This window comes from Manduca sexta, chromosome 19 (assembly GCF_014839805.1).
Source record: "Manduca sexta isolate Smith_Timp_Sample1 chromosome 19, JHU_Msex_v1.0, whole genome shotgun sequence".
NCBI lineage: Eukaryota > Metazoa > Arthropoda > Insecta > Lepidoptera > Sphingidae > Manduca > Manduca sexta.
The window spans coordinates 1370893-1394544 of NC_051133.1; the positions used below are offsets into that span (position 1 = coordinate 1370893).

The following is a 23652-nucleotide window of genomic DNA, read 5'->3' on the forward strand; positions in this document are numbered from 1 at the left end:
AATCCAACTATTTTTGACGCGACGTACGATATTAGTTCAAGTTTGTAGTTTTAATGTACTTCACAGTTTTTAAAGAACATAAGTATTTTTATTATAAAAATTGCTTTATAATGTCGGTTGTAGACCAAAAGCTAAGCTAGTTTGTATGTTGTCTGTAATAGATATTAGGTAGGAATTCGACCCTAACTTTAAACGTGGTAAAGTTCCACCGCAGACAGTTTTTGCATGAGTAAATTAGTAAGAGTTATAACCGAGTGGATAGCTAACGTAAAAACCAGTTTGGACTGCGCTAAAATTTTAATTGAATTAGTAGGAGTAATTTAGTAACTAAACGTGCCTGACGTTTCGTACTAAATTGCTCTCTACTCCATGAAAATACTAGCATAGCCTGACTGGCCTTTACTTATAGAAAAACGTAAAGTGAGATCCTTGCATTACGTCACGTACGTCCAGACATTTTCGAATACACAACAAATTACCGCCCTTATCCCATTCCTCATATACTACTAAATAACAAAACATGCACAATTCGTTGGGTTGTGTTCTCAGCCGGTAGTAATTACTTACCGCCTGTTTATATCAAATAAGATCTTACTAATAAGATTAGAAAATCGTAATAGACAAGGTCAAATAGATTTATCAGAACAGAATAAAAAAAAAATGATTTGTCTGGTGTACCTGTTTGACATAATTATAATATGATATGTGGTATGCGGGGAATTTTATTTTCATAACTGAATAGGATTTATTGATCAGAATGTTTGCGGGAAATAGATTGATTGATATCTAATAACTTTTTGAATATTTATGTGTATTAAAATACAAAATATTGCCTCATTAAATTACTAGTACAATAGTTAATGACCTAGTTTAGGGGTGTAGATTTAATATGTGTTAACACACAGATTGGTAATTAGTAACTTCGCCTTCCCCGTTGCTCGAATGGGTAGTAATAACAAATTACAGAAGTAGTTCAAACAAGTTATAATAGATGGGGTCACATTGAAATTAATTCATAAATCGTCAAAAATTGTTTTTTTTTTTACATATAATTTTATTGTATTTGTGGTTTGTCTCATATTATGTGAGAGTCTGCCCGGGTAGGTCCACTATCATATACATATACTACGGCAATGTCTAGTTCTGCCGCAAAGCAGCAGTGTATAGTCACTGTTGTATTCCGGTTTGAAGAACATTGTAGTCAGTATAACTATTGGACAAAATAAGACATCTCATGTCTCAGTATGTCGAGCGCAGTGGAATACCAAACAATACTTTGTTATTCAAGGTGTTGGATGATGTTTCTACTGTTTATGGGCGGTCATATCGCTTACCATCAGGCGAACAGCAAGCTCGTCTCGCCATTCAAAGTTATAAAAAAAAAACATTATTTGGTCATTTTTTATAGAAGGGTAACGCTATGCAGGTAAATTGGTGTTCCACATCCGCGGTCCATATATTATGCTGAGATGAATTATTTCTGAAATAAGCGTAGGTACTGAACTAAAATCATTCTTCAGAAAATGTGTATTTGTTGTGCCAATCTCAAATTGTTTGGGAATAAGGTAGCTGTAACAAAATTTAAACTTGAATTTTAAAAGAAAGCTTGTAATCATAAAACAATTAAACTATAATTACTAATTTGCATAATTTAAAAAAATCTGCGTATGTTGGAGTTCGGAAATTGTTCCAGCACTTGGTTTGTATTAAATTGGTATGTTTAGCATATTAATTGGGCATGCTGTTTCTTTCTCTGCGGTACTCACTTATAGAAAGAAATAAGAGAAAGAACATGATGAATTCCAGGTCTATGCTAGACTCACAGTCCATTACGCAGTTGTACTAATATTGTGATATTTGACAGATACGTATTCCGTATTTTGTAAATTGACATTTTGTGAATCAGATTTTCTTTGTCGGTAGCGGCGTAAATTTTCTCAAAAAATATGGAAAATATACAAGTAATTACACAGGATTATGTCAATGTACATATTACGAAGTCTGATAGTGAAGATGCAGCCCCAGTGGAGCGAAGATTTAAGAAAGGAATCAATATTCAGGAGTTTAAGGTTACCAGACTTACACATTTTATTATTTATGATTATTATAGAAAATATGCTTATTCCCACTAGTTTTAAAGTGCATTATATATCACATGATGCTTAAAATTATCCTACTGCACACTTAAACAAGAGATATGCGGATGTTATGTATGTTTATGCGGATATAGATGTCGCAATAATATTTTTTTTTCCGTATTAGTCAAAGCTAGAGTTGGTGACGGGCGGTTCGGCAGCGACTATGAAACTGAAGGTTTACGACAATAAGAACAACTTTATCTGCGACATTGATAACGATGAGGCGCTGCTCGGCTCCTACCCCATTGACGATGGGATGAGGATACACGTCATAGACAAGTTCAATTTGATCAAAGACTTCGCTTCCACGGATAGTGCTGAGAGGTAAGACAATCTAGGATTCTCAGATAAATAGGTTGTTGGCCCAAGAACAAAATCTCATCTGCAAAATGCTCTGGTTGCCGTACAAAGGTTTTAAGTTAAGTGAAAATATAGATATTAATTACTCGCCTCAAAATAAAAATTAAATTAGTTTTTGACAACAATTAATAGTTTTGAAATGAGTAATTGATATTTATATTTCCACTTAACTTATAACATTCATACTGCAACTAGAGCATTTTGCAGATGCAATTTCATTCTTAGGGACTGTTGAGGTTTAAATATGACACTTTTTGTAGCATTCAGTAAAAAGTTTTAAGATCATTGCAGAAATTTAAAAAAATAAAACTGAAAAATCTTTTTGTTTTGGATAATCCTTTGTTTGGGGAATGCTATAGGCTATATATCATAACGCTATACCCAATAGGAGCGCAGCAGTAATGGCTAATCTCATGCACTACCAGTTCGAACTGAAATAATCTTTTTGTGTTGAATAGTCCTTTATTGGTGGAGTGCTATAGGCTATATGTATATCATCACACTTTGACCAATAGGAGCAGAGCAGTAATGAAAGATTATATATTATAAAACAAAGTCCCCTGCTGCATCTGTCTGCTTGAAAGTGTTAAATTCAAAAACTACCCAACACATTAAAATAAAATTTGGTATGGATACAGTTTGAGACCCTGGGAAAAACATAGGCACTGGGGAAAATATATAGCGTGACCTTTATAATGAAAAACTTTATAACCCGGGTGGAGCCATGGGCAAAACCTAGTACTTGATAAATATATTCATAAGCTATGTAAGAGGTACTGGTTAGTAGTGATAATTTTACATAATACAATCACCATGCTTGTACACACCAGGCAAAAAATATATTGTGCGCTAAGTTATCATAAATAAACAATAAATACCACAAAAATTTAATCATTGACAAACTTTTCACTAAGCAATAAGATCTTAGATAGTGTGGGTATTTTTCATTCATATAATATTTTGCCAATACTCTCAGTGCCAGCTTTTATCGGAGCGATACCCGGAGCAGTAGAAAAAAAAAAGATCTTGCATTTAAAAAAAATTGTAATATGATGCAGTGGGGTGGTGACTTAAAAAAAGCGGTCCTCACCTAAGATTTTGTGTAAGCACAAGCCAGGCTGTAAGGCCACCGCTGCTTTGAGATATTCTTTATTTTATAGTAACTATTTGAAACACTTTTTTATGTTTATAAAGGTTCCGCCTCTCAGAAGAGGAGTATGAGAAGAAGGGAGATACACTTCGCTCATTCCTGCAACGCAACAAACTCGGCAAATACAATGAGGAAGAACTGAACAAAATGAAAGAACAGCAGCAGAAAGAGTTAGAAGAGGAAGCTAGGTATGTGGGTTTTCTATTATGTCGAGAGTAGATGATCATATTAAGTGGTGCGCCTATGTTGTTGAGGTCAGTGGCAAATTTATGGTAAGGCTTTATCTGTGAGGGAAATCCATTGAATAGATGTCTTTTCAGTCCCAGAACATAAGCAGGAGGAGGTTAGGTATTAGCAGAAACATTGTATCTCGACAATCCACCACACAAATTAATTAACATCCTTCACCAGTAAGGATCTGCATGACCTGGTGGCAAATTGATGTGTATTCTTCTTAAGTCAAGAGCCCTTTTATTTTTATTGCTCCTGAAGGTAGGAAAGCTTATAGCCTAATAGAACAGTTAATAATTGATATACAATCAGCCATAGACATTAGGGATAATATAATAAAAAATCCTTTTGAAAAGGATGTTGTACACCTGCAATGTGAAAATTAGGTAGCCAGCTCAGCATAACGTTGCGTCGCGACGAGAGCCACTATACAATGCTGGTTTTAAGCAGCAGGAATTAGTGCATTGCGCTAGAATAAAATGCCATTTTATATGTGCCTTGTACATCTCAAAATCTAGTGTATGACAATATGATTATAAAACATCTTTCATCATATATCAGGCTGGCAGAAGCAGTATTGGTGGGGGCTAGGTGTGAGGTCCGTGTGCCACAACAGCCCGTGCGACGAGCTACCGTGCGGTACAATGGTCCACTGGACGGCGCTAAAGGACTGTGGATTGGAGTGCAGTATGATGAACCGCGTGGCAAGAACGATGGCTCGTGAGTACCTTTGATGTCTACAGGGACCTTTAAAGTTTTTAGGCCCGCAAGGGCCTAAAAACTTTTATTACCTCTAATAATATGCTACTTTGCACACTTGACTTCAATTGCTTATGATAACATATTTTGGCTAAATTAGGATCAACATAAGCATAAATTTTTCTCCATTCTTCCTATTATCGGGAATCTATACTTTTCTGGTTCTCAGGTTCCATGTTTGTGTTTGGTATAAGAAAAAACGTATTTTATTTCAGTGTAAACGGCAAGCGTTACTTCACATGCCCTCCTAAGTATGGCGGTTTTGTGAAGCCTGTCTATGTGACTGTGGGAGACTTCCCGGAGGAGGAGTTTGATCTCGACGATGAGATATGATCGCGGAGCGGCACCCTCACCCTCTGCACCGCCTAAACGCTCACGCTTTAGAGTGATTGTAGGCATTTTTTCATTAAACAGGGGACACTCAAAAGCTATAAATTTTTGTGTACACAAACTGTTTTTTATATATATTAAAAAGCGTCTATACCAGGCAAAATTTTGGGGTTTTCAGAAAAGTTGCAATGTTTAACTTTAATTAAAGTAAGAAATGTTCAGCAATTTTCAGCTTTTATTGGTCCTCTGTTTGATGAAAAAATATTTTTACAATTGCTTTCACAGGATTTTGTAGAGCATATTTGTATGATTTGTAATCGACTTTTGACATTATTTATTTTGTTTAGCACTTTTAAATCATGCTTGAAATTAGCAGCATGGAATGCAGGTGGCTAAAAAGGTAGTGGATGTTTGAGTCTGATTGAAATAATTTTTTTATTCTCAAAGATTAATCATGACATTAATGTATCTAGAACTAATTTGTCAAAATTATGAACATGAAAAAATATTTCTTTATATATTGAAATGATCTACAAAATCATTTGTGAATTAATGTTTTACTATGTGTTCACAAGCCATTAATAGATTTTTACAATTTGTAGGCCAACAGGTGCATGTAACTTATGAATAACCTTTCTTGGACCTAGTAAATCTAGTAATGGTAATTTGGAGGAATATTGAACACATTTAGCTTGCTGGCAAGCTGCAATATGCTTTACTACTTATTTCTATACGAAATTGTGGAAGTGTTTGGAGAAGAAACTTTGTGTTTGAAATTTAATGTAACCAATACATTCATACTAAAATAAATAATTTTCTACTAAAGTTGTAATTTAGGTATTATGATAATTGGAAATGAATTTAACTTTGAATAAATCGGTAACATTAAATAATAAATTAGGTCATAATGTCGCTGAAAAAACACAACTGCATGATATGCCTTTGAATGATCTTCTAGTTCTGTGTGTATACAGTATCATATTTGTTGGGCAAGTCCTTATTAACCCAACAAAATCGCACTGAATCAGACATTTAATTAAACTACATTGTACAGAGAAATATTTGTGTTATACAAGCGATATTATGATTTTAATATGAGCATGACTGGAATAGATTTTTATAAATATTTTTTCAATGTATCGTAGATTGTTTTTATTTACCGCTATAAATTTATTTTATATTGAATTTCGGTTAGTATAACACATTCCTAATTGTGTAAAAATACTCAATGTAGACACATATCCAGCTTTACACCGAGGTTGTAAATTTAATAATGTTTATTTTAATGATAATAAACCCTACAACAATTTTTGTCTTTTTTAAAAATATGAAATGTCTGTGCAATTTTGATGATTACTAATGGAAAATGGTCACTGTTATGCAAAGAGATTGAGAAATTAATTTAATCACACGTGATATGGGTGGAGTAAAAAAGAGCAACTTGGGGTAAAAAATATTTATTATCTAAAACTTCCTTCGCTTCAATATCTCTGGGCGCCAGTTGATGGGGTGCGTCTCCTCGGAGGCTGTATCGTCCTCTTTGTATATTTTGATGGTTTTGTCTGCTTCTGTGGTGATTAGTCGTGAGCCTGACTGGTCAAAAGTCATCGAGAAGATACCCGCTTCCGAGTCCATGGAGCCGGGTTGTACCGCCGCCTGAGGAAGTAGAATAGTAATTAATTTTTAAGTAAATTTCATAAGATGATGAAGTTTATAACAAACTTGCACAAAATTATAATGTAAACAGTTGTTCCAAAAATAATGAATGATACAGAAAGGTAAAAACATTATACTTATAACATTATAGTACAAAAATTATAGTAACTATTTTATTTAAAATTATGGCTGCTCCAAGCAATTTTTTTTTTTATGGAATGAAACCCTAGACAAATAAAATATAAGTAGTGTAAATTGTATCTTTAACATACAGTCAATATAAATAACCGTTACCTGTAGCCTCTGGAAGTTATATCCTGTCCTCCAATCCCACAAATACATGGTACCGTTGTCGCCACCACTGACCAGCACACCTTCAGGGTTGACAGCCATGCAGTTCACTATAGCATTATGTCCAGACAGATTCTGTATAAACTTCCCTTCTGGGCACTTCCACTGCTTGATATTGTCCGGGGAAGCTGATGCAAACGTGTATAACGTGGGGTGTATGACTATAGATCGGACTGATTTCTTATGGTTTGTTAGTGTGCACATCGACTTGCCGGCTGCGAGATCCCACAGACGAATAGTCGAGTCGTGTGATCCTGTTATTATCTGTAATGGTAAATTAACAATTATTTTGTAGACTTCATTTTATACAATTTTCAGTTTGCAATTCGCAAATTGCGTAAATAAAGATTCGTAATAGGTATATTTTTGGGTAAAGATACTAGAGTTGTTTCTTGATATTGAAACAGTCATGTTGGGTACGTCGAAATAGAAGTTGTCCAAAACAAGAAGATGGGAAGATAAACTTGTTTGGGACTATTCTGTACCTCAATGTTGCGTACTAACTATATACTAATAGTCTAAGAGCCCGTGAACCCCAGACCTTCGTTATTTTATAAAAGCTGAAAGTTTGTCAGCGCATGCTCCCAATACAGGTAACAACGATGGGCCATTATGAAGTTTGGGCTACAGTGGCTTTGGCAGGTACACAATATTAAAGGTGTGTGTGTATCAAAAACGTCTGGCTAACGAGGAAACATTATTTACTTATTACCCAAGTACTATATATAAAAATCAGCTTTTATACTATAACGTAAATAAAATTATAACTTCATGAACATTAAGGGTGTCTGGCAAGGGATTGCCACGATGTTAAGTGTCTGTCAATGAATAACGTGATTTTTAATAATTTTCTGAAGGTAATACCATAAAATCTCACTTTATTATTTGATGAAACTAAATCGGTATTTTACACACCTTTAGTACCGTGTACCTGCCAAAGCCACTGTAGCCCAAGCTTCATAATGGCCCATCGTTGTTACCTGTGTTGGGGGCATGCGCTGACAAACTTTCAGTTTTTATAAAATAACGAAGGTCTGGGGTTCACGGGCTCTTGCTCTATAAGCAAGTCTCTCTATAGCTTGTTGAATGATTGTGTGTGCAGCCCATCACCAAAAGTTATATATCATTACTATCAATGATAAGGGGTATACACTGATTCAAGTAAATTGAATGTTAGTGGATGACCTGAGGTTCCGCCGCTTGGCAGGCAAGCGAGGCGATGGTGTCTGTGTGTCCTGTGAGGGTGTGCACGTTGGCCTTGGTGCGCATGTCCCAAACGCGCGCGGTCGCGTCGCGGCCCGCCGTCACCACCACGTCGATGGTAGGGTGTAACGCGATCGTGTACACCGCTGATAAATGCCCGTGGTAGTGGCGGATCACCTGAAGAAAAATCAATGATTAACTTATTTCATTAAACAATCCTAGGTTTTAATCTTTAATCTGATCCCGTGAATAACACATTTTTTTTTCATTAAAATGTACATCAAATAAAGATTATGCTGGTTGATCCAAATTTTACATATGATATTTATTTTCTTAATTATAATGTAAACTAGCAAACCTTGTTGTACTCTAAATCCCAGCATTTAACTTGTCTGTCTTCACCGCAGCTGAAAAGATATGGATGTCTTGATGACACTTCTAAACCTGTGGATAAGAAAATAAATGTATTAAAACAATGATAAAGATATACATTTAAAATAGATAATAAGTATCGAGGATTTTACGACCATCACTTACCTCTAACTGTGCTTACGTGTCCAGTGAGAGACACTTTTAATTTACCACTCGCCAAGTCCCAAATCTTAATTACTCTGTCAGCGGCACCTAAAACAAATTGCAAAAATAAAAACTCATTTTCATGTTCTTTGTTTATAACTTAAAATAACAGCAACTATACTTTTTATTTTTTTATTATGGAACAAAGTAAAGAGAGTTTTAGCAGTTACTTGGTGGACAAATAAGGCTCCTATTGTAAATGGATTTTTTTATAGACATTCGGGCTTACAGTATTATCGTGGAAATAAGAGTTTTAATAAGAATAGTACACATACCGGTAGCAAACCACTCATTTCCTGGCTCCACAGCAACGCATCGCACCCAACCCAAATGTCCAGATATGACCCGGCACAACTTCCATGGGGCGTGCCACTTCGGCTTGGGCATCGACGGCGGCTTGCGCGGCATTGTCAGAGCTCCTGATGGCGGTGCTGGGGTCGGGGCGGGCGAGGGTCCACTGAACGGGACAATAGCGCCTTCTGAGCCCAATGCAGCAGATTCTGCTATTTCTGTCAAAATTAAATAAATTAGTTTATGAGGTAATATAAAAAAGATGTAAGCAAAAACAAAGCTTGGGTGCATAACAAAATGATTATCAGTTGTAATGAAATATAAACCGCTTCATGGTTGTACCACTTGGATTGGTGCTAAATTCTGAGATTTTTTCCAAATCAATGAGAAATTAATATGTTCTGTGAATAAGTCTGCACAGGTGGAAAAAAAAAATTCTTTCATAATTTATTATTTATATTTGACATGCAGACTTCTAGACAGTGTCAGCTTCTCCAAATGAAATGATAAATTATATAAATTTAGACTGGAGTGCAATATATGATATAAGTGTACTCTTTACTTTGGAAAAGCTAGCAAATTAAAGATCTAAAGCAACTAAAAATATAAATAGTTGGTAATCCAATTTTTCATATTCATCCAGAGCATGTTCCCTTATGCTTTTGCCTCATTCACATATGATGGGTTTGCATTGTAAAGGATTAATTGCACTGGATCAATATCAAATATATGGCATAATATAGTAACTTTTTTAATGCCCTGGAAGGAAAAAACAATAATAATACAACAACAAAGGGCCCTAGAGGCATACAATGCTTACGGGTTGTCTCAGATGGAGGTACATCAAAGATAGCTGCAATAGAAGATTCTTAATAGTATGTCTTGAGGTTAAGTACAAAACTAATAGTACATTAATTATTATACCAGAATCTTAAAGCTTACAAGAAATCTAACATTATAATCTACTGATCTTTTCTCTAAACTTGTAGCTATTGTAAATATATTATATAAATGTGAACATACACTTTAAGTGGCTTTATGTTTTTACCAACTTCATTTGTACGAAAATTGTATTAGTCAAGATTAAAATCAAAAAATCTTAGTTGTTACTGTTCTAGATTATACTGCTGTTGTAAGTTTATGTTTTTTGACATGACATACTTGTATCACAAATGCATAGACTTGGTTTGAAATAATCATTGTACAAGCCTCAAGTGATATACCTGTATCATGTGGAGCTTCAGGTAGGCTCGGAGTCTCATGTTGCTTGACTGCCTGTGCTTTCTGAACCGTCTCCAACACTTGGCCATAACTATCTCGGGCTTTCACAGACTTCAGCAACTTCTCACTAAAAACAAAAATGTTTTGACTCCATTGACTTTTTATATGGTTTCCTTGCATATTCATTTATTCTGTCCTTACAAAGAACACAACAAATAATGGTTATGTATCAAATTTATTTAAAGTTAAATATAATTTGAGGTTATTGTTTAATTATAGGCCCAGAATAATGTGACATTTGATACAAAAAACAGAAATGCAAGGTCTAAAAGGTAAATGATGCTTTCCTTCGTGAAGTAATAAAGAAAGAGAGGTAATAATGAGTTGAGTAACAAAAGATATTAAGCGGCAGGATATCAGAACACCGTCTTTAAAGTAATGGTTTTGACTTGTATAAATGTAGTATAGAATGCTTAGACTCACGCTTTCTCATCAATTGGCGGCAACAATCCCTGGTTGGCCAGGAACATGTCGTGGGACCTCTTCAGAGATCGAAACACTAGTGTATGCACCGAGTGCTTTATCACGTCGTCACTCATTTTGTTGTATCTTCGTACCTAATTAATAAATTATGCTTATAATTTAAGTTTATTATTGAATTGAAAATTATCTCATATTTTTAAAACGATTCGCACAAACAACGCGAGGCGTCACGTCAAACAAATGTCATTTGGTTTTTTTTTTTTTTTGGTTTGATTTACTCCTTAAGGAGAAGGCAAAGGCTCTTAGCCATACAGCCTAGATGTCAATTCAATTCAATTTTTAAATTGTGGCTCCATCGTTGGCAGACGATGATTTTGCCAATGTCAAAGTTGAAAGTAGGAAAAGTTACGGTAAATTTTTATGGGTCTAATTATCTATGACTGTTGAGCGGTAAATAAAGCAATGGCAATACAAAATAATCAAAAAACACAGATGTCATTTGGTTTCACATTTGTAATGTCAAATGGAAATGACAGTATTGGAAACTTTCGTTGAAAAACGTAATTTTGTGATTTGAAAAAAAATAATATAAATCCACAGAAAAATAAAATATGCACTTTTATTGATTACGTGTCTGAATATATATTACAATGTTTTATGTGAATTTTTTAAATGTGATACTGTATTATGTAGTACATATTTTACTATAAAACCATATAGATTTAAAAGACGCAAATATGCATATTGACGACGAAGCTAATATTATCGCTAAGGGCAAGGGTACATAATAAAAAAAAAAAAACTCTTTATTGTAAGTATAAAATCAATTTATTTTAAAAACGCATATTCTTGCAGTTTTGTTGAGTAAAATAGACATCGATCTAGAGGTAACGCCGTACCACGTTAGTGCTAAGAATGACTAGAAAAGTGTTTAAAGACTAAAGACTAGATTCATGCTTAATAGCATTTACATTGCACATTGCTATCAAAATAATTGAGCTTTAAAATTATTTACATACATTTTACCTGGGGTACAAAAGGCCAAGGATTGTCTATGATTCAAAACAAAAAGTAAAAAAATTCGTAGGTTACAAAGATTTTAAGATAGGTACTCACTGGAATAAAATAAAATTCTTTAGGTAACTACTGCCTAATGCTATTGTCGCATAATATTCGTGTATCAAAGAGCTGCACAAGACGATAATAGGTTATTATACTGTAGGTACAAAACACTGTCTAATGGATATCTCCGATAGTATTTAATCTATAGTCTATCTATTTATTGAGCATCATTTTGCAGAAAAATAAAATTAATAGACAATCCCGTTACTTGAACATAGATTTTTGCAAAGCTTCGTTCTAAGAAAAAAATTGACGTCTCAAGCATCACTAATTCCACTGTTAGACACAAAACGGCTAGACACTTCAAGACGTCAAGTGTTCGAGGTTTAGACGAGACGATCGACATTCGAGTTCTCGAGTGATTGCCAATCGTAATCGATATCGGTTGAGTCGGCGACGGAGAAAACCGCGCCTGTTTCGGTTCAGATGGCCGATTTTTCGGGATTATTCGCATCACTAACGCGACGGGAGTGGGGGGCGCGACGCAGAGTCCTCGGCTGCAAGTTCAAGGGAGGCAGATTCGGGCGTTCGATCCTCGTCGGAGACGAGACCAGAGGCCTCGTCCGCCTCAGAGTATCCATCCCGTTACGGAAGTATTCTTCAGTCCTGTCGGTGTAGGTTTCGATGAGCGGCGCCGGGTCCTCGTACTCGACGTTGAAGTGCCTGGTGATGGCGAGGTCGTCGGGCGGCCCGAGCTTGTACAGCGGCGGCTCGACACACTCGTAGTGGTGGTCGTCGGTGTCGTCGTGCGGGTAGGTGTCGGCCACGAAGTGCCGCGTGCCGCGCGGCGTGAGCGCCGCCCACAGCACGCGCGAGTCCAGCGCCGCGCCGCCGTACAGCGCGCCCGCGCCGCCCGCCTTCCCCGCGCCGCTCTTGCACCCGCCGCGGGCTCTGAACGTACAATGGTACTCTTACTAGTTGCTACTGTGCTAAGATGGGTTGGGCATTTAGAGAGGATAGATGATAGGAGACTGACGTAGGGGTCGACCGCACCACAATTTTAAACAAATAAGAAGCATATACCTAATAATTTGCTATTGGCAGGATATTGTATATCCGCCCATAAAACGAATACCGTATACAACATATTAAAACCCCCCATAGTAGCCCCCGCTAGTGTGTCGTTGTTGCGGGATCAGCCTGTGGGGTATCAAGGGATAATGATATCTCGTCAGTCGACATTCTATTGGACACCGCTCCACTTACCGTCACACATTACTACATACCACACACTACTCATGTTAGACCAGTAAGTCCAGCTGCGTGTCCCTGAATATTTTGTACAAATAGAAGTTAAGCCTTGTTACTTACTCTCTACATTTGAGCAGGAACAGTGCCAGTAGAGCAGCGATGCAGAGCACGGCGACGCAACACGTGATGAGCACCAGGAACCACGTGTCGTCATTAGTGGCCGGCTCTGGAACAAATACTAGGCAGTGTTAGAATCTCTGCAGGCGACTAGTAGACATTTTTACGTAATAACGAAAAGGCAAAGGAAGATCAGCGCTGGCTTCACTGTCAGCATATTGTTGAGTTAGAGCCTTTTTGTGACGAACATAGTTTTTAGTGTTTTTTGTATGTTTTCTTTGTTTTTTATAAGTACGTATTTTATTTTTTGCAAAATAAATTTCTCTCTTTTTTCTTCTTTCTTTCTTTGTGACCTTCATATCTGGTATTACGAATGTTATAAGCCTTGGAGATCACATAATACCAGGGTGCTCCTTTGTTTTCTAAACTATGAAAAGATTTAAAAACAACCTTATAACAACTAGCATAAATTTTAGATCCCAAATATACTTTTATCAAATAATTCGCGAAAATGAAACTCTATCATGAACAACCCAAGTACAAAATCATTAGATCAATAACTACAATATATTGTACAACAATATACTATAGTAAGCATATCTGTAGATTATGTTTACCATGTCTCGGTAGTTCATGGTACTCCACGCCGGGGAATAGTGCATTATCCTCACTGTTGGGCAGCGGGGGGCATTTGGAGGCACGGCATGGCGGCGTCAGATTGGCAGCGTTGGCCAGGAATGCGGGCAGCGGCGGCGGCGGCATGTGCAGGATCGAGTCCGGGGGCGGACCAATGGACAGGCATTCTGTCCCGCATGTCATCCTGGATCGAGAACGATAGAAGTGTAGCTGGCGGCATATAGGTAATATGAACATAAAATAAAGATTTGGAATCGCTTGTCTATTCGGCAACTAGGTAAAAGTTAGCATGTCGGATCCTATCTATTGTGACTAAGTAACACAGAGCAATATTTATTTAAGAATAAGGATTTAACACCCAAAAACAAAATTCTTAATTCATAAAAAATAGTAAAAAGTACCTTAAACTCTACAATACTCGAAACAAATTTTCCCAACGCACAAGTACAGTAAAGTTCAAATATAATTATTGTTTCCGAATTACCCGACGTTCATTGGAATTCAACGGCCCGTCTTGGATAATCATAGAAATATTCTAAGACAGCTTAATTATCCGGAATGGATGTTTCTGTCTAGAGTGTCGAAAATGTTATTTCTAAGCTAGGTATTTTTTTTATTTACGTATTATTATTTTGTAAGCACAGAAACGCCTTATTACTTCGTGTAACATAAAAAAAACCTTTTAAGTGTTCAAAATGTTACAAATGATTACTATTAAAGCATTTTTTTGGTAAAAGTATAAACTTATGCCTGGTCAATCCATCGGGTCAATAATAGCGGAATTATTTCATTAGGTATTAAAAATATTAATATTGGCTCCACAAAAAATAAATACTAAATATCATAATATATTATTTTTAACTAACACGTTGTTTTATAAGTATAATAACAATTAATACCAAATTCTTAAAGAAAATAAGCATAAATTTACGCAACACAAAGCTTTCCACAAAAACTGCTCTATATTAATTTCGCAATATAAGAACACAAGTACACATCGATTCTTTATATCAAATTTAAGACTTTTTTGTATTTAATTATGTAAAACTCACTTTACTTATTATATAATATATAATTTCACAAAAAACTGGATGCACTTTACACTGATCGTATTACACTTGTCCAATGTTTGGACCGCTGATGCAGGGCGCAGGCGCGAGCGCCTACCACGCTTCCTACTAACTACGCAAATTATAGCTTCCCTATCGAATATTTCTGTAACATTGCTGCTTGACTATGCGTAACCCTTACTTTTAGCGGTACTGACAAAGCAATGGTAAGGGAAATTTTTTATTTGTCGAAGGATTCCAAGGATCAAATGTACGGTGGTACTAAGTAGATTATTGATTCGCGCAAGCGCGCGAAAACAAAATACGACCCTTGATTTAGGGATGTGCGTTTTAAGAGGGTTGGATTTTGTCCCTTTCTCTCGTGCGAGTTGGTATTTTGTGTGAAAGAGACTAATGATAGTGTGATGTTTTAGAATTCTCGCACAATATAATACGATATGACTTCATTAGAGTCCTTTGTATGGATATTTAATGGATTATTATGGACTGTATTACCGAATTTTTTTTTATTATTAGTATTATATTCCTTACAGCAATTAGATACTTAAATATTGCTTTCATTTTTATATTTTCCAGTTCTGATTAGGACTTGGGACAAAATTAGAAATAACTTTAGAATACGCTGAAATACTTTATGATTTTGGTCTAGTCAAGTCTTGTCTCATTTTACTTACCTAAGTTGTAAAACTAAGACAGGTTTGGCACTCTATCCAGGGAGAGCGATGAAAAAATTGAGATTTCAATTTAAAAAAACATTGTACATGTTTATAGTAATAATTGTAATGAACTTTAGAGCTTTACGTCTGTCCTTTGTTTTTTATGGAAGACGTAAAAGTAAACAAGCTAAATCAACTTTAGTTTTTTTTAATTGTTTAATAAATAAGTAAAAATTATATAAACTTTAGTTGATACAACTAATTAATTATAAGTCTGCTTACACTTAACTTGTAGGCGCAACTTATTAATATGGAATTATTTTGAAACTTTTATATCTATACAAAACATATCTCTGTAAATGTTTTGTCCTTGCGCACATTATAAGTTCAATTATAGATCAAAACCAGTTATCAGTTGATCCGTCCATACAAATAGAGTTAACGTTTAATCTCACATTTATGTAATCGTAGAATAGTAACTACAATTGTGAGGTACTTAGTATTATTTCATTACTATTAGGGCAAAATGTCTACATTGCATACTGGAGTGGAGTGTTGGTTGGGAAATAAATGAAATACAGTAAAATTGCATAAATATACTTTCAATAAATGCAAAATATATTTAAGCTTGCACAATTCTTACACCTTTGCTGCACCTATACTATATAAATCAACTTGCGGTCATATAATGTGCGTTAGGAGACAAAATATCTCAAAAAACGATTATCTTAATAATATAATCATTTTGGGAAACGTAGCTATTGAATTTTTATAGACTCGGTATATCGACCGTAACGACACAATAACCTATTTTCTTGGCATGCCAAAGAGACTACACTAGGCTCGATAGTAAGTAGAATGTAGTTTAATATGCCGATCAAGGAAAGACAGGCCTTCAACAGTCGCCACAATTATGCCGGACTGTCTTAATACATAAATACCGACCGACCTTAGTAAACGTCTCGTCTCTAATTATTTATGAATTCATTTAAAGACCAAACGATTTAGTCTTCTCTTATCTATCACCTCGCGTTAGGTTAGGTTAAGTAAGTAACGTTTATATAAAATGTCCATAGTATTAAGATAACTTTTAATATGTATCAGTGCATTGCAGTAAAGTTAATTTTTTAAACCTCGTTTAAAAAATGACAAGTAAAGCGCTAAGAAAACATCGTTGGAGGAAGTTCATTTCAGAGTGAATACGTACGGGGTAAAAAAAATCTTTGGAAACACTCTTTTACTGGTGATGAGTCTCTCATATGTAAGGCCGCCTGGGTAGGTACCACCACAATGTGTATTTCTGCCGCTAAGCAGCAGTGTGTACTAACTGTTGTGTTCCAGTTTGAAGGACATTGTAGCGAGTGTAATTACTGCACATAATAAGACTTAATATTTCATGTCTCAGGACAGCGAGCGCAGTGGAATACCAAACAATGATTTATAATTCAAGGTGTTGGACTGTGTTTCTACTGTTTATGGGCGGTGGTATCGCTTACCATCAGGCGAACGGCAAGCTCGTCTCGTCATTCAAAGGAATAAAAAAAACACAGTGCAGGCAGGCAGTGGGCGTTTCTAGGTGGTATGGATGAAATTGCCTCCGAGAATGGGCAGTGCAGTAATAAAACGGATAGATGTCATCATGAACATTTCCTCATTGCCCGCCTTTTTAGAAGAGCCCAACGTCATGAAAAAAATTAAATGAACCACATTCTCACCACCTCTAATACCACGCCAAGAATTATTCATGGACAAAAAATGTTTATGCCAAAAATGGTTTTAGTATTCAGATTTTTTCATACCATGATTAAGCGGAATATAGGTGTGTGCGAGGGGGTGTGATTTTGCAGCTCCGACAAATTCTTATGGTGTAATAGTAGTGGCATTAAGGTGTGTGTAAAACAACTGTAAGTATAACTATATTCGGTTGCGAGAATAATAAATATTTATCTATTTTACGAGGGACCAGCAACACATTCAATACAATATCACAAACTTCGCCATTTCCCTTCGTAAGAAAAGTTCTCCAATGAAACTAATTAGTGAATGCACGTGGGCGGCACATGGACGTCTTCATCTTTATAATGGGTTAATTGAATTCTTAGCAATGGAGTATGTTAACGAATGTTCATTTCTTGATTTTCAATGTCCTTGTGAAATATATTTTTTTATACGTGTTTGGAAAAGTGACCCCTATGCAGTAATTAATAAGTGGGATACAGTCCAGGTAGAGTGTCAACTGACGAGTAATTACCTCGTCAGTTGACACTGACGACTGTTTGACACCGGATATACAAAGGCTGATTTCGAAACACAACAGTTACTCGGAGTACTGTGATGACTACAGTGATGGTGTTTAATTTATTTGTGTTTTACTTTAGTTCTTATTCCTGACTGTGACCCGCAAGCCTGAACCAGTTGCTTTACAATAGAGGTGTCATAACTTCTTGAACTTCTTTTCTTTGTATAATTAACATCTATCAATTCTTATTGCTTTTGTTTTAGCGTTGATTGTTTCGTGACAACTCTTATGGCTTTAACTGACACTTTAACAGTTCGTTAATAAACTAGCTAATGTTAGTTTGCGATCGGGATTACTAATAAGTATATTAAGAGAAAACTATGCAAGTTACAAAATTCAAAGAAATATCAGTGTATATTTAACATCCCCTTCGCGCTTAGCCGTTCGTATAAACAAAATTAAACATTCCTTGAAATTGAAACAAACAACCCCTAAGGCTGGACAGCTTTTCCTGAATATTAACCCTAAAATCTATTTAATCTGCACACAGAAAGCCGGTGCGCGCTCTCATAAACCGGGGACAATACGAAAACAAACATTACATAAAAGCGGCCATGTTGATGACGTCAACAAGATGGCCGGCCCATTGATAAAGCATGGCGGCGGTTGGCGCGAATTGCGCACGCCCGTCGGCTTATACAACCATTGATACTATGTTTTGGTGACGTTTACAGTTTCAGACACTATGTTGACGATTTTAGGACTTGAAACGACTTTATCCATAGACGAGGCTTTTGAGCTAGGAGGAGCTTGCGTGTCGGTAATATTTTTGTATACAATATTTAAAGGGTTCGTTTGTCGTGAAGCCTATTAAACATCTCTAAGTTAAATGACATGAAGTAATATTGGTGTGACCTGCACTATTATTATTATCAAAAAATTTACCTGTACTAAAATAAATTTACTAATTTTGTGTTTAACGCAATGTAGGTATGTAGTTGCAGAAAAGATGTTAAACACCCGACACTACAAGGAGATACGCTCTTTCTTAGTGGCTGTAGACTGTCCAGAATACTGTAGTATGGAGCACAAGTTATGTAAAATATAATAGTTTGCGGAGTGCATGTGTTTCATTAGCTCAAGCCTTTAAAAAACTATGCCATTGCGTTTTATCTGTTGAGATAATTTGTAAAATATCTTTATATTCAGATTGCCATCCCAACATAAAATCCTTTGAACTTTATGTATCTTATAATTATATAATTTCTTAAACTTAAGTTATCTGAACGCACTAATGTACAAATTATTGATTGTAATTTGATTATAAAATTATGTTCTCACTCAGCAAGGATCCGTTGTTCATTACGATAGCTTAGTAATTGTTTCTAACTACATATGTAACTATGAAATTAAGCTAAAAATATAGGATAAAATCGTGACGTCACGTGTAAAAAGTCTATAAAAAGAAGTGTGAACGTCATCAGACAGGCGGTTCGGAGCGCGAATGTGAACTGGATCAGATGCCGCCCCTACCGCCGGCGGGACGGACCTGTGCGTTACCCATACAGCCAGCTCTCGTCTATACAAACCTATATTAACTTTTTCGCGGTCAAAAAAGGTTGCCATCGAGCTCTGTGCGCTCCAAATTAAGGTGAGTTTAAATTAAGAACGTTTTTCAAAAGTTTTATTTTTTACAATATTGTTTTTATTATGTTAGAAGATTTATTAAGTCTGATTTTATTTTTTATAGATTTAAGGTGTCGAATAATGAATCGTGTGGTGAAGAATAATGCCCGTTTTAATATAGTTTATTTCATTTAATTATTTTTTGTTTTGAATTAAATTTCGTATTTCTTGTACGTCAAGTTTTCTTTTTATTTTAATTTATGAAGTCGGTGATATTCAAAAGGGATAAACATATTTCTGCCGTCTTTTTAAATTGTTTTGAGCTAAAGAAAATACAATTTGGAATAGTAAATAAAAGGTTATATTTATAAATTTGTAATTTAAATTATATAGCATCTTCAAGTGGACTACTTACATATATGGCTTCGGTTGCAAAATATTTCACAATCTTACTCCACTTTTCAATACTATGTTTGATCATACAGAAATTTTATCTATCTTTCCGTTCTAATAATGACCATATATTAAATAATAATTTCAGTTTACATTTTACTTTTTCATTTAAAGCTATTAGGTTCAAGTAAACTAAGTTCCTTATCCATCACATCATAGGATACAATTCACTCCAAAATTGTGGTTGCATTAATTTTATATCTACGTGCTAATAATACAGCTTATGAGTATATATGTATGTTTGTGTGTAGGTAACTAAGCTCTCATGGGCTTTTAAATCCTTCGCGTACGCCGATGCTTAGCGGCTAATATGAAATCTATCCGCGTCTCTGAGATGCAATTTCAACTACACCATCCGCCCTGGTTATTGTTTATCTCAGAGAAAATATATTATTAATATTAACTTTACTATATTGGATTTAAAGCAGTATTTAGATATAGATGCATAATATAATTGTGTAGTTGTTAACGTTGCCGTCTCAGGATTATGACGTATTTTATAATCATAAACAGATCTACAAAATAAAAAAGTAAAAGAATACAGTATTCATGAAATTAAATATCAAAATAAAGCTGAAATCCTATAATAGTTAATTTGATGGAATAGACTTTGTTTCGCGATTTCAGTCTACGACGCGTAGCAACCGCGCTACGGCTACGAAGCTACGAGCTACAATTTTCGTGAGCTTATGCTATTTCGACGTTGTAATGAAACAGGGTTGCGCTGGACTGTTTGTTAAAGTACATAAGTTGAAAGTTTAAATATACAATTTAGTTTTTATTGGGAATAAATTAAAATAATGTCTAATAACCAATATCAATTGTTGGAATGTTATTATTACCTTTTGTGTTACGTCGAATTCAGTTTTAAATGATTTAACTTAGTTTAAAATAATTTGAAATTATATGAATTAGGTAACTGAGGTTAATAAAATTGATATTATAACCAATTTCATCGGTATTTTTATTTTCTAATATATTATTTGTGATATACTGCTTGGTAAAGTGGCGTTAACCTAGTTGGGGGTAAAATGGACCTTCGAGATGAATGTCCGCAGGTTCAAAACCAAATAGCACGCATCTTTGACTTCTCTAATATTACCTGAGTATTGTTTGTGAATTATCGCTTGCTTTAACGGTGATTGGTAAACATCGTAAGTAAACTGACATCATTTTTGAAGTGAACTTTGATGGTATGTAACAGTGGCGAAGGGTGAAATTTTTCAAAAGGTAACCCGGTGTGAAAAGATTTGCGTCAGTTAAGATATCGGGAGCAATTTATGGGAAAACAAAAACTAAGACAACGAATTAGTCTTGATTCGAAATCGACTAACGTTGACATACCTACTAAATTACCTATTATGCGTAAATAATTGAAACATTTATAAAATCGAACGATAAATGTAGATAATTCGCCTTCCATTAATCACAAAATATAAGTACTTACCTATTAATTTGTTATAACAGCAACAAAAGTAAGTATTAAAATTATAACCACACTACCTCCAAATAAGTATCTGTATTTTTTTTTCAAAATAAAATTTGAATGTAATTACCCCATATAGAAATAGGTATCATGATCGCCGAACAGACCAACAGTTTAAAGGTATTTACATGATAAACGTATATAATTATCAATTTAAATAATCAAGAAAGGTTATTCGTTAACTTTTGCTTGTATCGTTTTAAATTCAGTAAAATATAATAAGGAAGTATTTATTTTCTACTAACACATTTTGTGTCTAAAATCAAAATCTTTCAGATCTACTTTTAATATTGAACCATCTAAATACTAATATGTGAAATTACAGACTAATAATATACTAACGTAAAGGTAGACATTAAACTGATCACAGGTAGTTAATTCCATTATAATAATACACATTTACTTGTAGTTTCTAAATAAACAAAGTGCTGGTAACTAAATATCACAAAACTATCAAAAAATAAAATGAATATGACAATTTACAAACACCGCAACTTGGTAGCATAATAAATTATGACGTTTAATGGACGTAAAAAGTGACAACTATACAAAGTCGGTTAACGTGAAGCCGAAAATGCTCGGGTTCCCTTTGCCCATATCTTCCGCGCGATTCCGACAAACACTGGCATAGAAAGTCATACAAAGTGCTGCCATCTATATTAAAAAACATACTACGACATTAAGCCGCTTGACAGCGGGTTACCTTAGGCCAGTGGCGTCACAATTTCACTTTGGTAACGGAATTTCTGGGGAACTAAATACAAGGTGCGCCATCTAACGTTATTTAAAATAGGTAATCGATATCGATTAAATTAACAAACAACGGGCTATTCGCCGATAGATGTCATTATTAAGTGATCATTAATTAATAAGTTAAGCTATTATAATTATTGTCCACTGTCTGGTATGTTGTAAATTTATATTTGCCTATTAAATGTTTTGTTTAGTATCACCGAAAACCTAAAAGGGAAGCCGGTGGGAATCGGCTTGTATGGACGCTTCGCCACTGGTATGTAAAATCTGCCAATCCTTACTAGGCCAGCGTGACGGGCCAAGGCTTAACCCGTCTTAGTAGTAGAGGAGGGCCATGCCCAGCATTAGAACGTATACATATATGTATACATATATAATCTGTACGTAATAAATAATAATAATAATATCAGCCCTGTATTATATACTTGCCCACTGCTGAGCACGGGCCTCCTCTACTACTGAGAGGGATTAGACCTTAGTCCACCACGCTGGCCTAGTGCGGATTGGTAGACTTCACACCTTCGAAATTCCTATAGAGAACTTCTCAGATGTGTAGGTTTCCTCACGATGTTTTTCTTCACCGTTAAAGCGAACGATAAATTCACAAAAAATACACACATGATTTTTTAGAAAAGTCAGAGGTGTGTGCCCTTGGGATTTGAACCTGCGAACATTCGTCTCGACAGTCCGTTTCACACCAAACTAGGCTATCGCCGCTTACGTAATACAGGACTAATATTATTGTTACTGCTTTGTATATGTATTATAACTTCATAACATAAAGTTGAACTGAAATGCTGAAACTGCATCCCAGAGGCGCAAATAGATTAGATTTTAGCCACTGAACATCGTCGTTTGCGAAGGATATGAACTCTACATCGTTAGTGCACAGTAACGTTGTTAAACTCTATAAACGAGATTAGCTCACCTGTCGACAGCTTGTGAGGGAGAATATGGACATAATAATTGTAAAGACGGAGATAGAGCGATAGCCTTTATACACTATATAGTATATTAGGAACTGAAGCGATTATTATTAAAATAAAAAGAAATATCACTGAGTACAGATATACTTCCACAAATATTACACATACCGAACAACCGGTACGAATGGTAATGAACAACTGCTCGCTGCTGACTGACGACTGCATCGGTCTGTCAAACGCTCTGTGTTTTTATAGCAAAAGGTATCACAAATACCCTCATAAAAATATTTCTATCCTAACAATTAAGTAAAAAGGAATTGCTATGAAAGATCTTCATGCAGGCTTTATTTGGTAGAGATTAAACTCAAATTACAGCAAACGCATTAACTCGATAGGAAGGTTTGAACGATTGTTTGCAATGAACCGTTGTAGCTGTTTTGTTGTATGGTAATTCATTATTGTTGTTATTTTGTGGTATTCAATAAGTGTCCTTACTCATTCCACTACCTGAGGGATCCTAAAGAAGTCGACGAAGCACCTATTAAATTGGTATTGTGGTCTCAATCGTAGGCTTCTCCTAATTATATTATGCTTTGAAATTTAATTAAAACAGTCTAAAACTAGACAA

General features: G+C 35.2%; 3 protein-coding genes across 4 annotated transcripts; 1 reads left to right on the forward strand and 2 right to left on the reverse strand.

The window, feature by feature from the left end:
* The first annotated feature begins 1817 nt into the window (after positions 1 to 1817).
* Positions 1818 to 6277, forward strand: LOC115440837 (tubulin-folding cofactor B). The gene is made up of 5 exons (XM_030165331.2): positions 1818 to 2069; positions 2263 to 2462; positions 3693 to 3836; positions 4441 to 4599; positions 4854 to 6277. The coding sequence occupies exons 1-5, from the start codon at positions 1947 to 1949 to the stop codon at positions 4969 to 4971; spliced, it is 744 nt and encodes a 247-aa protein (XP_030021191.1). The 5' UTR covers positions 1818 to 1946; the 3' UTR covers positions 4972 to 6277.
* A 132-nt stretch (positions 6278 to 6409) lies between these two features.
* Positions 6410 to 11013, reverse strand: LOC115440831 (pleiotropic regulator 1). The gene is made up of 8 exons (XM_030165320.2): positions 10750 to 11013; positions 10269 to 10393; positions 9030 to 9263; positions 8716 to 8802; positions 8537 to 8622; positions 8161 to 8355; positions 6919 to 7239; positions 6410 to 6624 (listed from the first exon to the last, which is right to left on the reverse strand). Exons 1-8 carry the CDS (start codon positions 10863 to 10865, stop codon positions 6433 to 6435), a joined length of 1356 nt encoding a protein of 451 aa, XP_030021180.1. The 5' UTR covers positions 10866 to 11013; the 3' UTR covers positions 6410 to 6432.
* Positions 11014 to 11554: 541 nt separating this feature from the next.
* On the reverse strand, positions 11555 to 14939 carry LOC115440821. Of its 2 annotated transcripts, none has more exons than XM_030165306.2 (4): positions 14868 to 14939; positions 13797 to 13999; positions 13183 to 13288; positions 11555 to 12762 (listed from the first exon to the last, which is right to left on the reverse strand). In XM_030165306.2, exons 2-4 carry the CDS (start codon positions 13996 to 13998, stop codon positions 12294 to 12296), a joined length of 777 nt encoding a protein of 258 aa, XP_030021166.1. In that variant the 5' UTR covers position 13999; positions 14868 to 14939; the 3' UTR covers positions 11555 to 12293. The 2 variants fall into 2 exon arrangements, with proteins under 2 accessions (XP_030021166.1, XP_030021158.1); XM_030165298.2 differs by having other exon boundaries at positions 13183 to 13300.
* Between the last annotated feature and the right edge of the window lie 8713 nt (positions 14940 to 23652).

What these genes read in the sequence shown, in the direction of transcription:
- LOC115440837 (XM_030165331.2), top strand. Translation starts at nt 1,947, where the DNA reads ATGGAAAATATACAAGTAATTACACAGGATTATGTCAATGTACATATT. An exon ending in TCAATATTCAGGAGTTTAAG is followed by an intron (nt 2,070 to 2,262) that starts GTTACCAGACTT and finishes TTTCCGTATTAG; the next exon opens with TCAAAGCTAGAGTTGGTGAC. An exon ending in CGTGGCAAGAACGATGGCTC is followed by an intron (nt 4,600 to 4,853) that starts GTGAGTACCTTT and finishes ATTTTATTTCAG; the next exon opens with TGTAAACGGCAAGCGTTACT.
- LOC115440831 (XM_030165320.2), bottom strand. Translation starts at nt 10,865, where the DNA reads ATGAGTGACGACGTGATAAAGCACTCGGTGCATACACTAGTGTTTCGA. An exon ending in ACACGTAAGCACAGTTAGAG is followed by an intron (nt 8,623 to 8,715) that starts GTAAGTGATGGT and finishes TCTTATCCACAG; the next exon opens with GTTTAGAAGTGTCATCAAGA. An exon ending in GCCAAGCGGCGGAACCTCAG is followed by an intron (nt 7,240 to 8,160) that starts GTCATCCACTAA and finishes TTACCATTACAG; the next exon opens with ATAATAACAGGATCACACGA.
- LOC115440821 (XM_030165298.2), bottom strand. Translation starts at nt 13,998, where the DNA reads ATGACATGCGGGACAGAATGCCTGTCCATTGGTCCGCCCCCGGACTCG. An exon ending in CCATGAACTACCGAGACATG is followed by an intron (nt 13,301 to 13,796) that starts GTAAACATAATC and finishes AACACTGCCTAG; the next exon opens with TATTTGTTCCAGAGCCGGCC. An exon ending in TTCCTGCTCAAATGTAGAGA is followed by an intron (nt 12,763 to 13,182) that starts GTAAGTAACAAG and finishes TTGTACGTTCAG; the next exon opens with AGCCCGCGGCGGGTGCAAGA.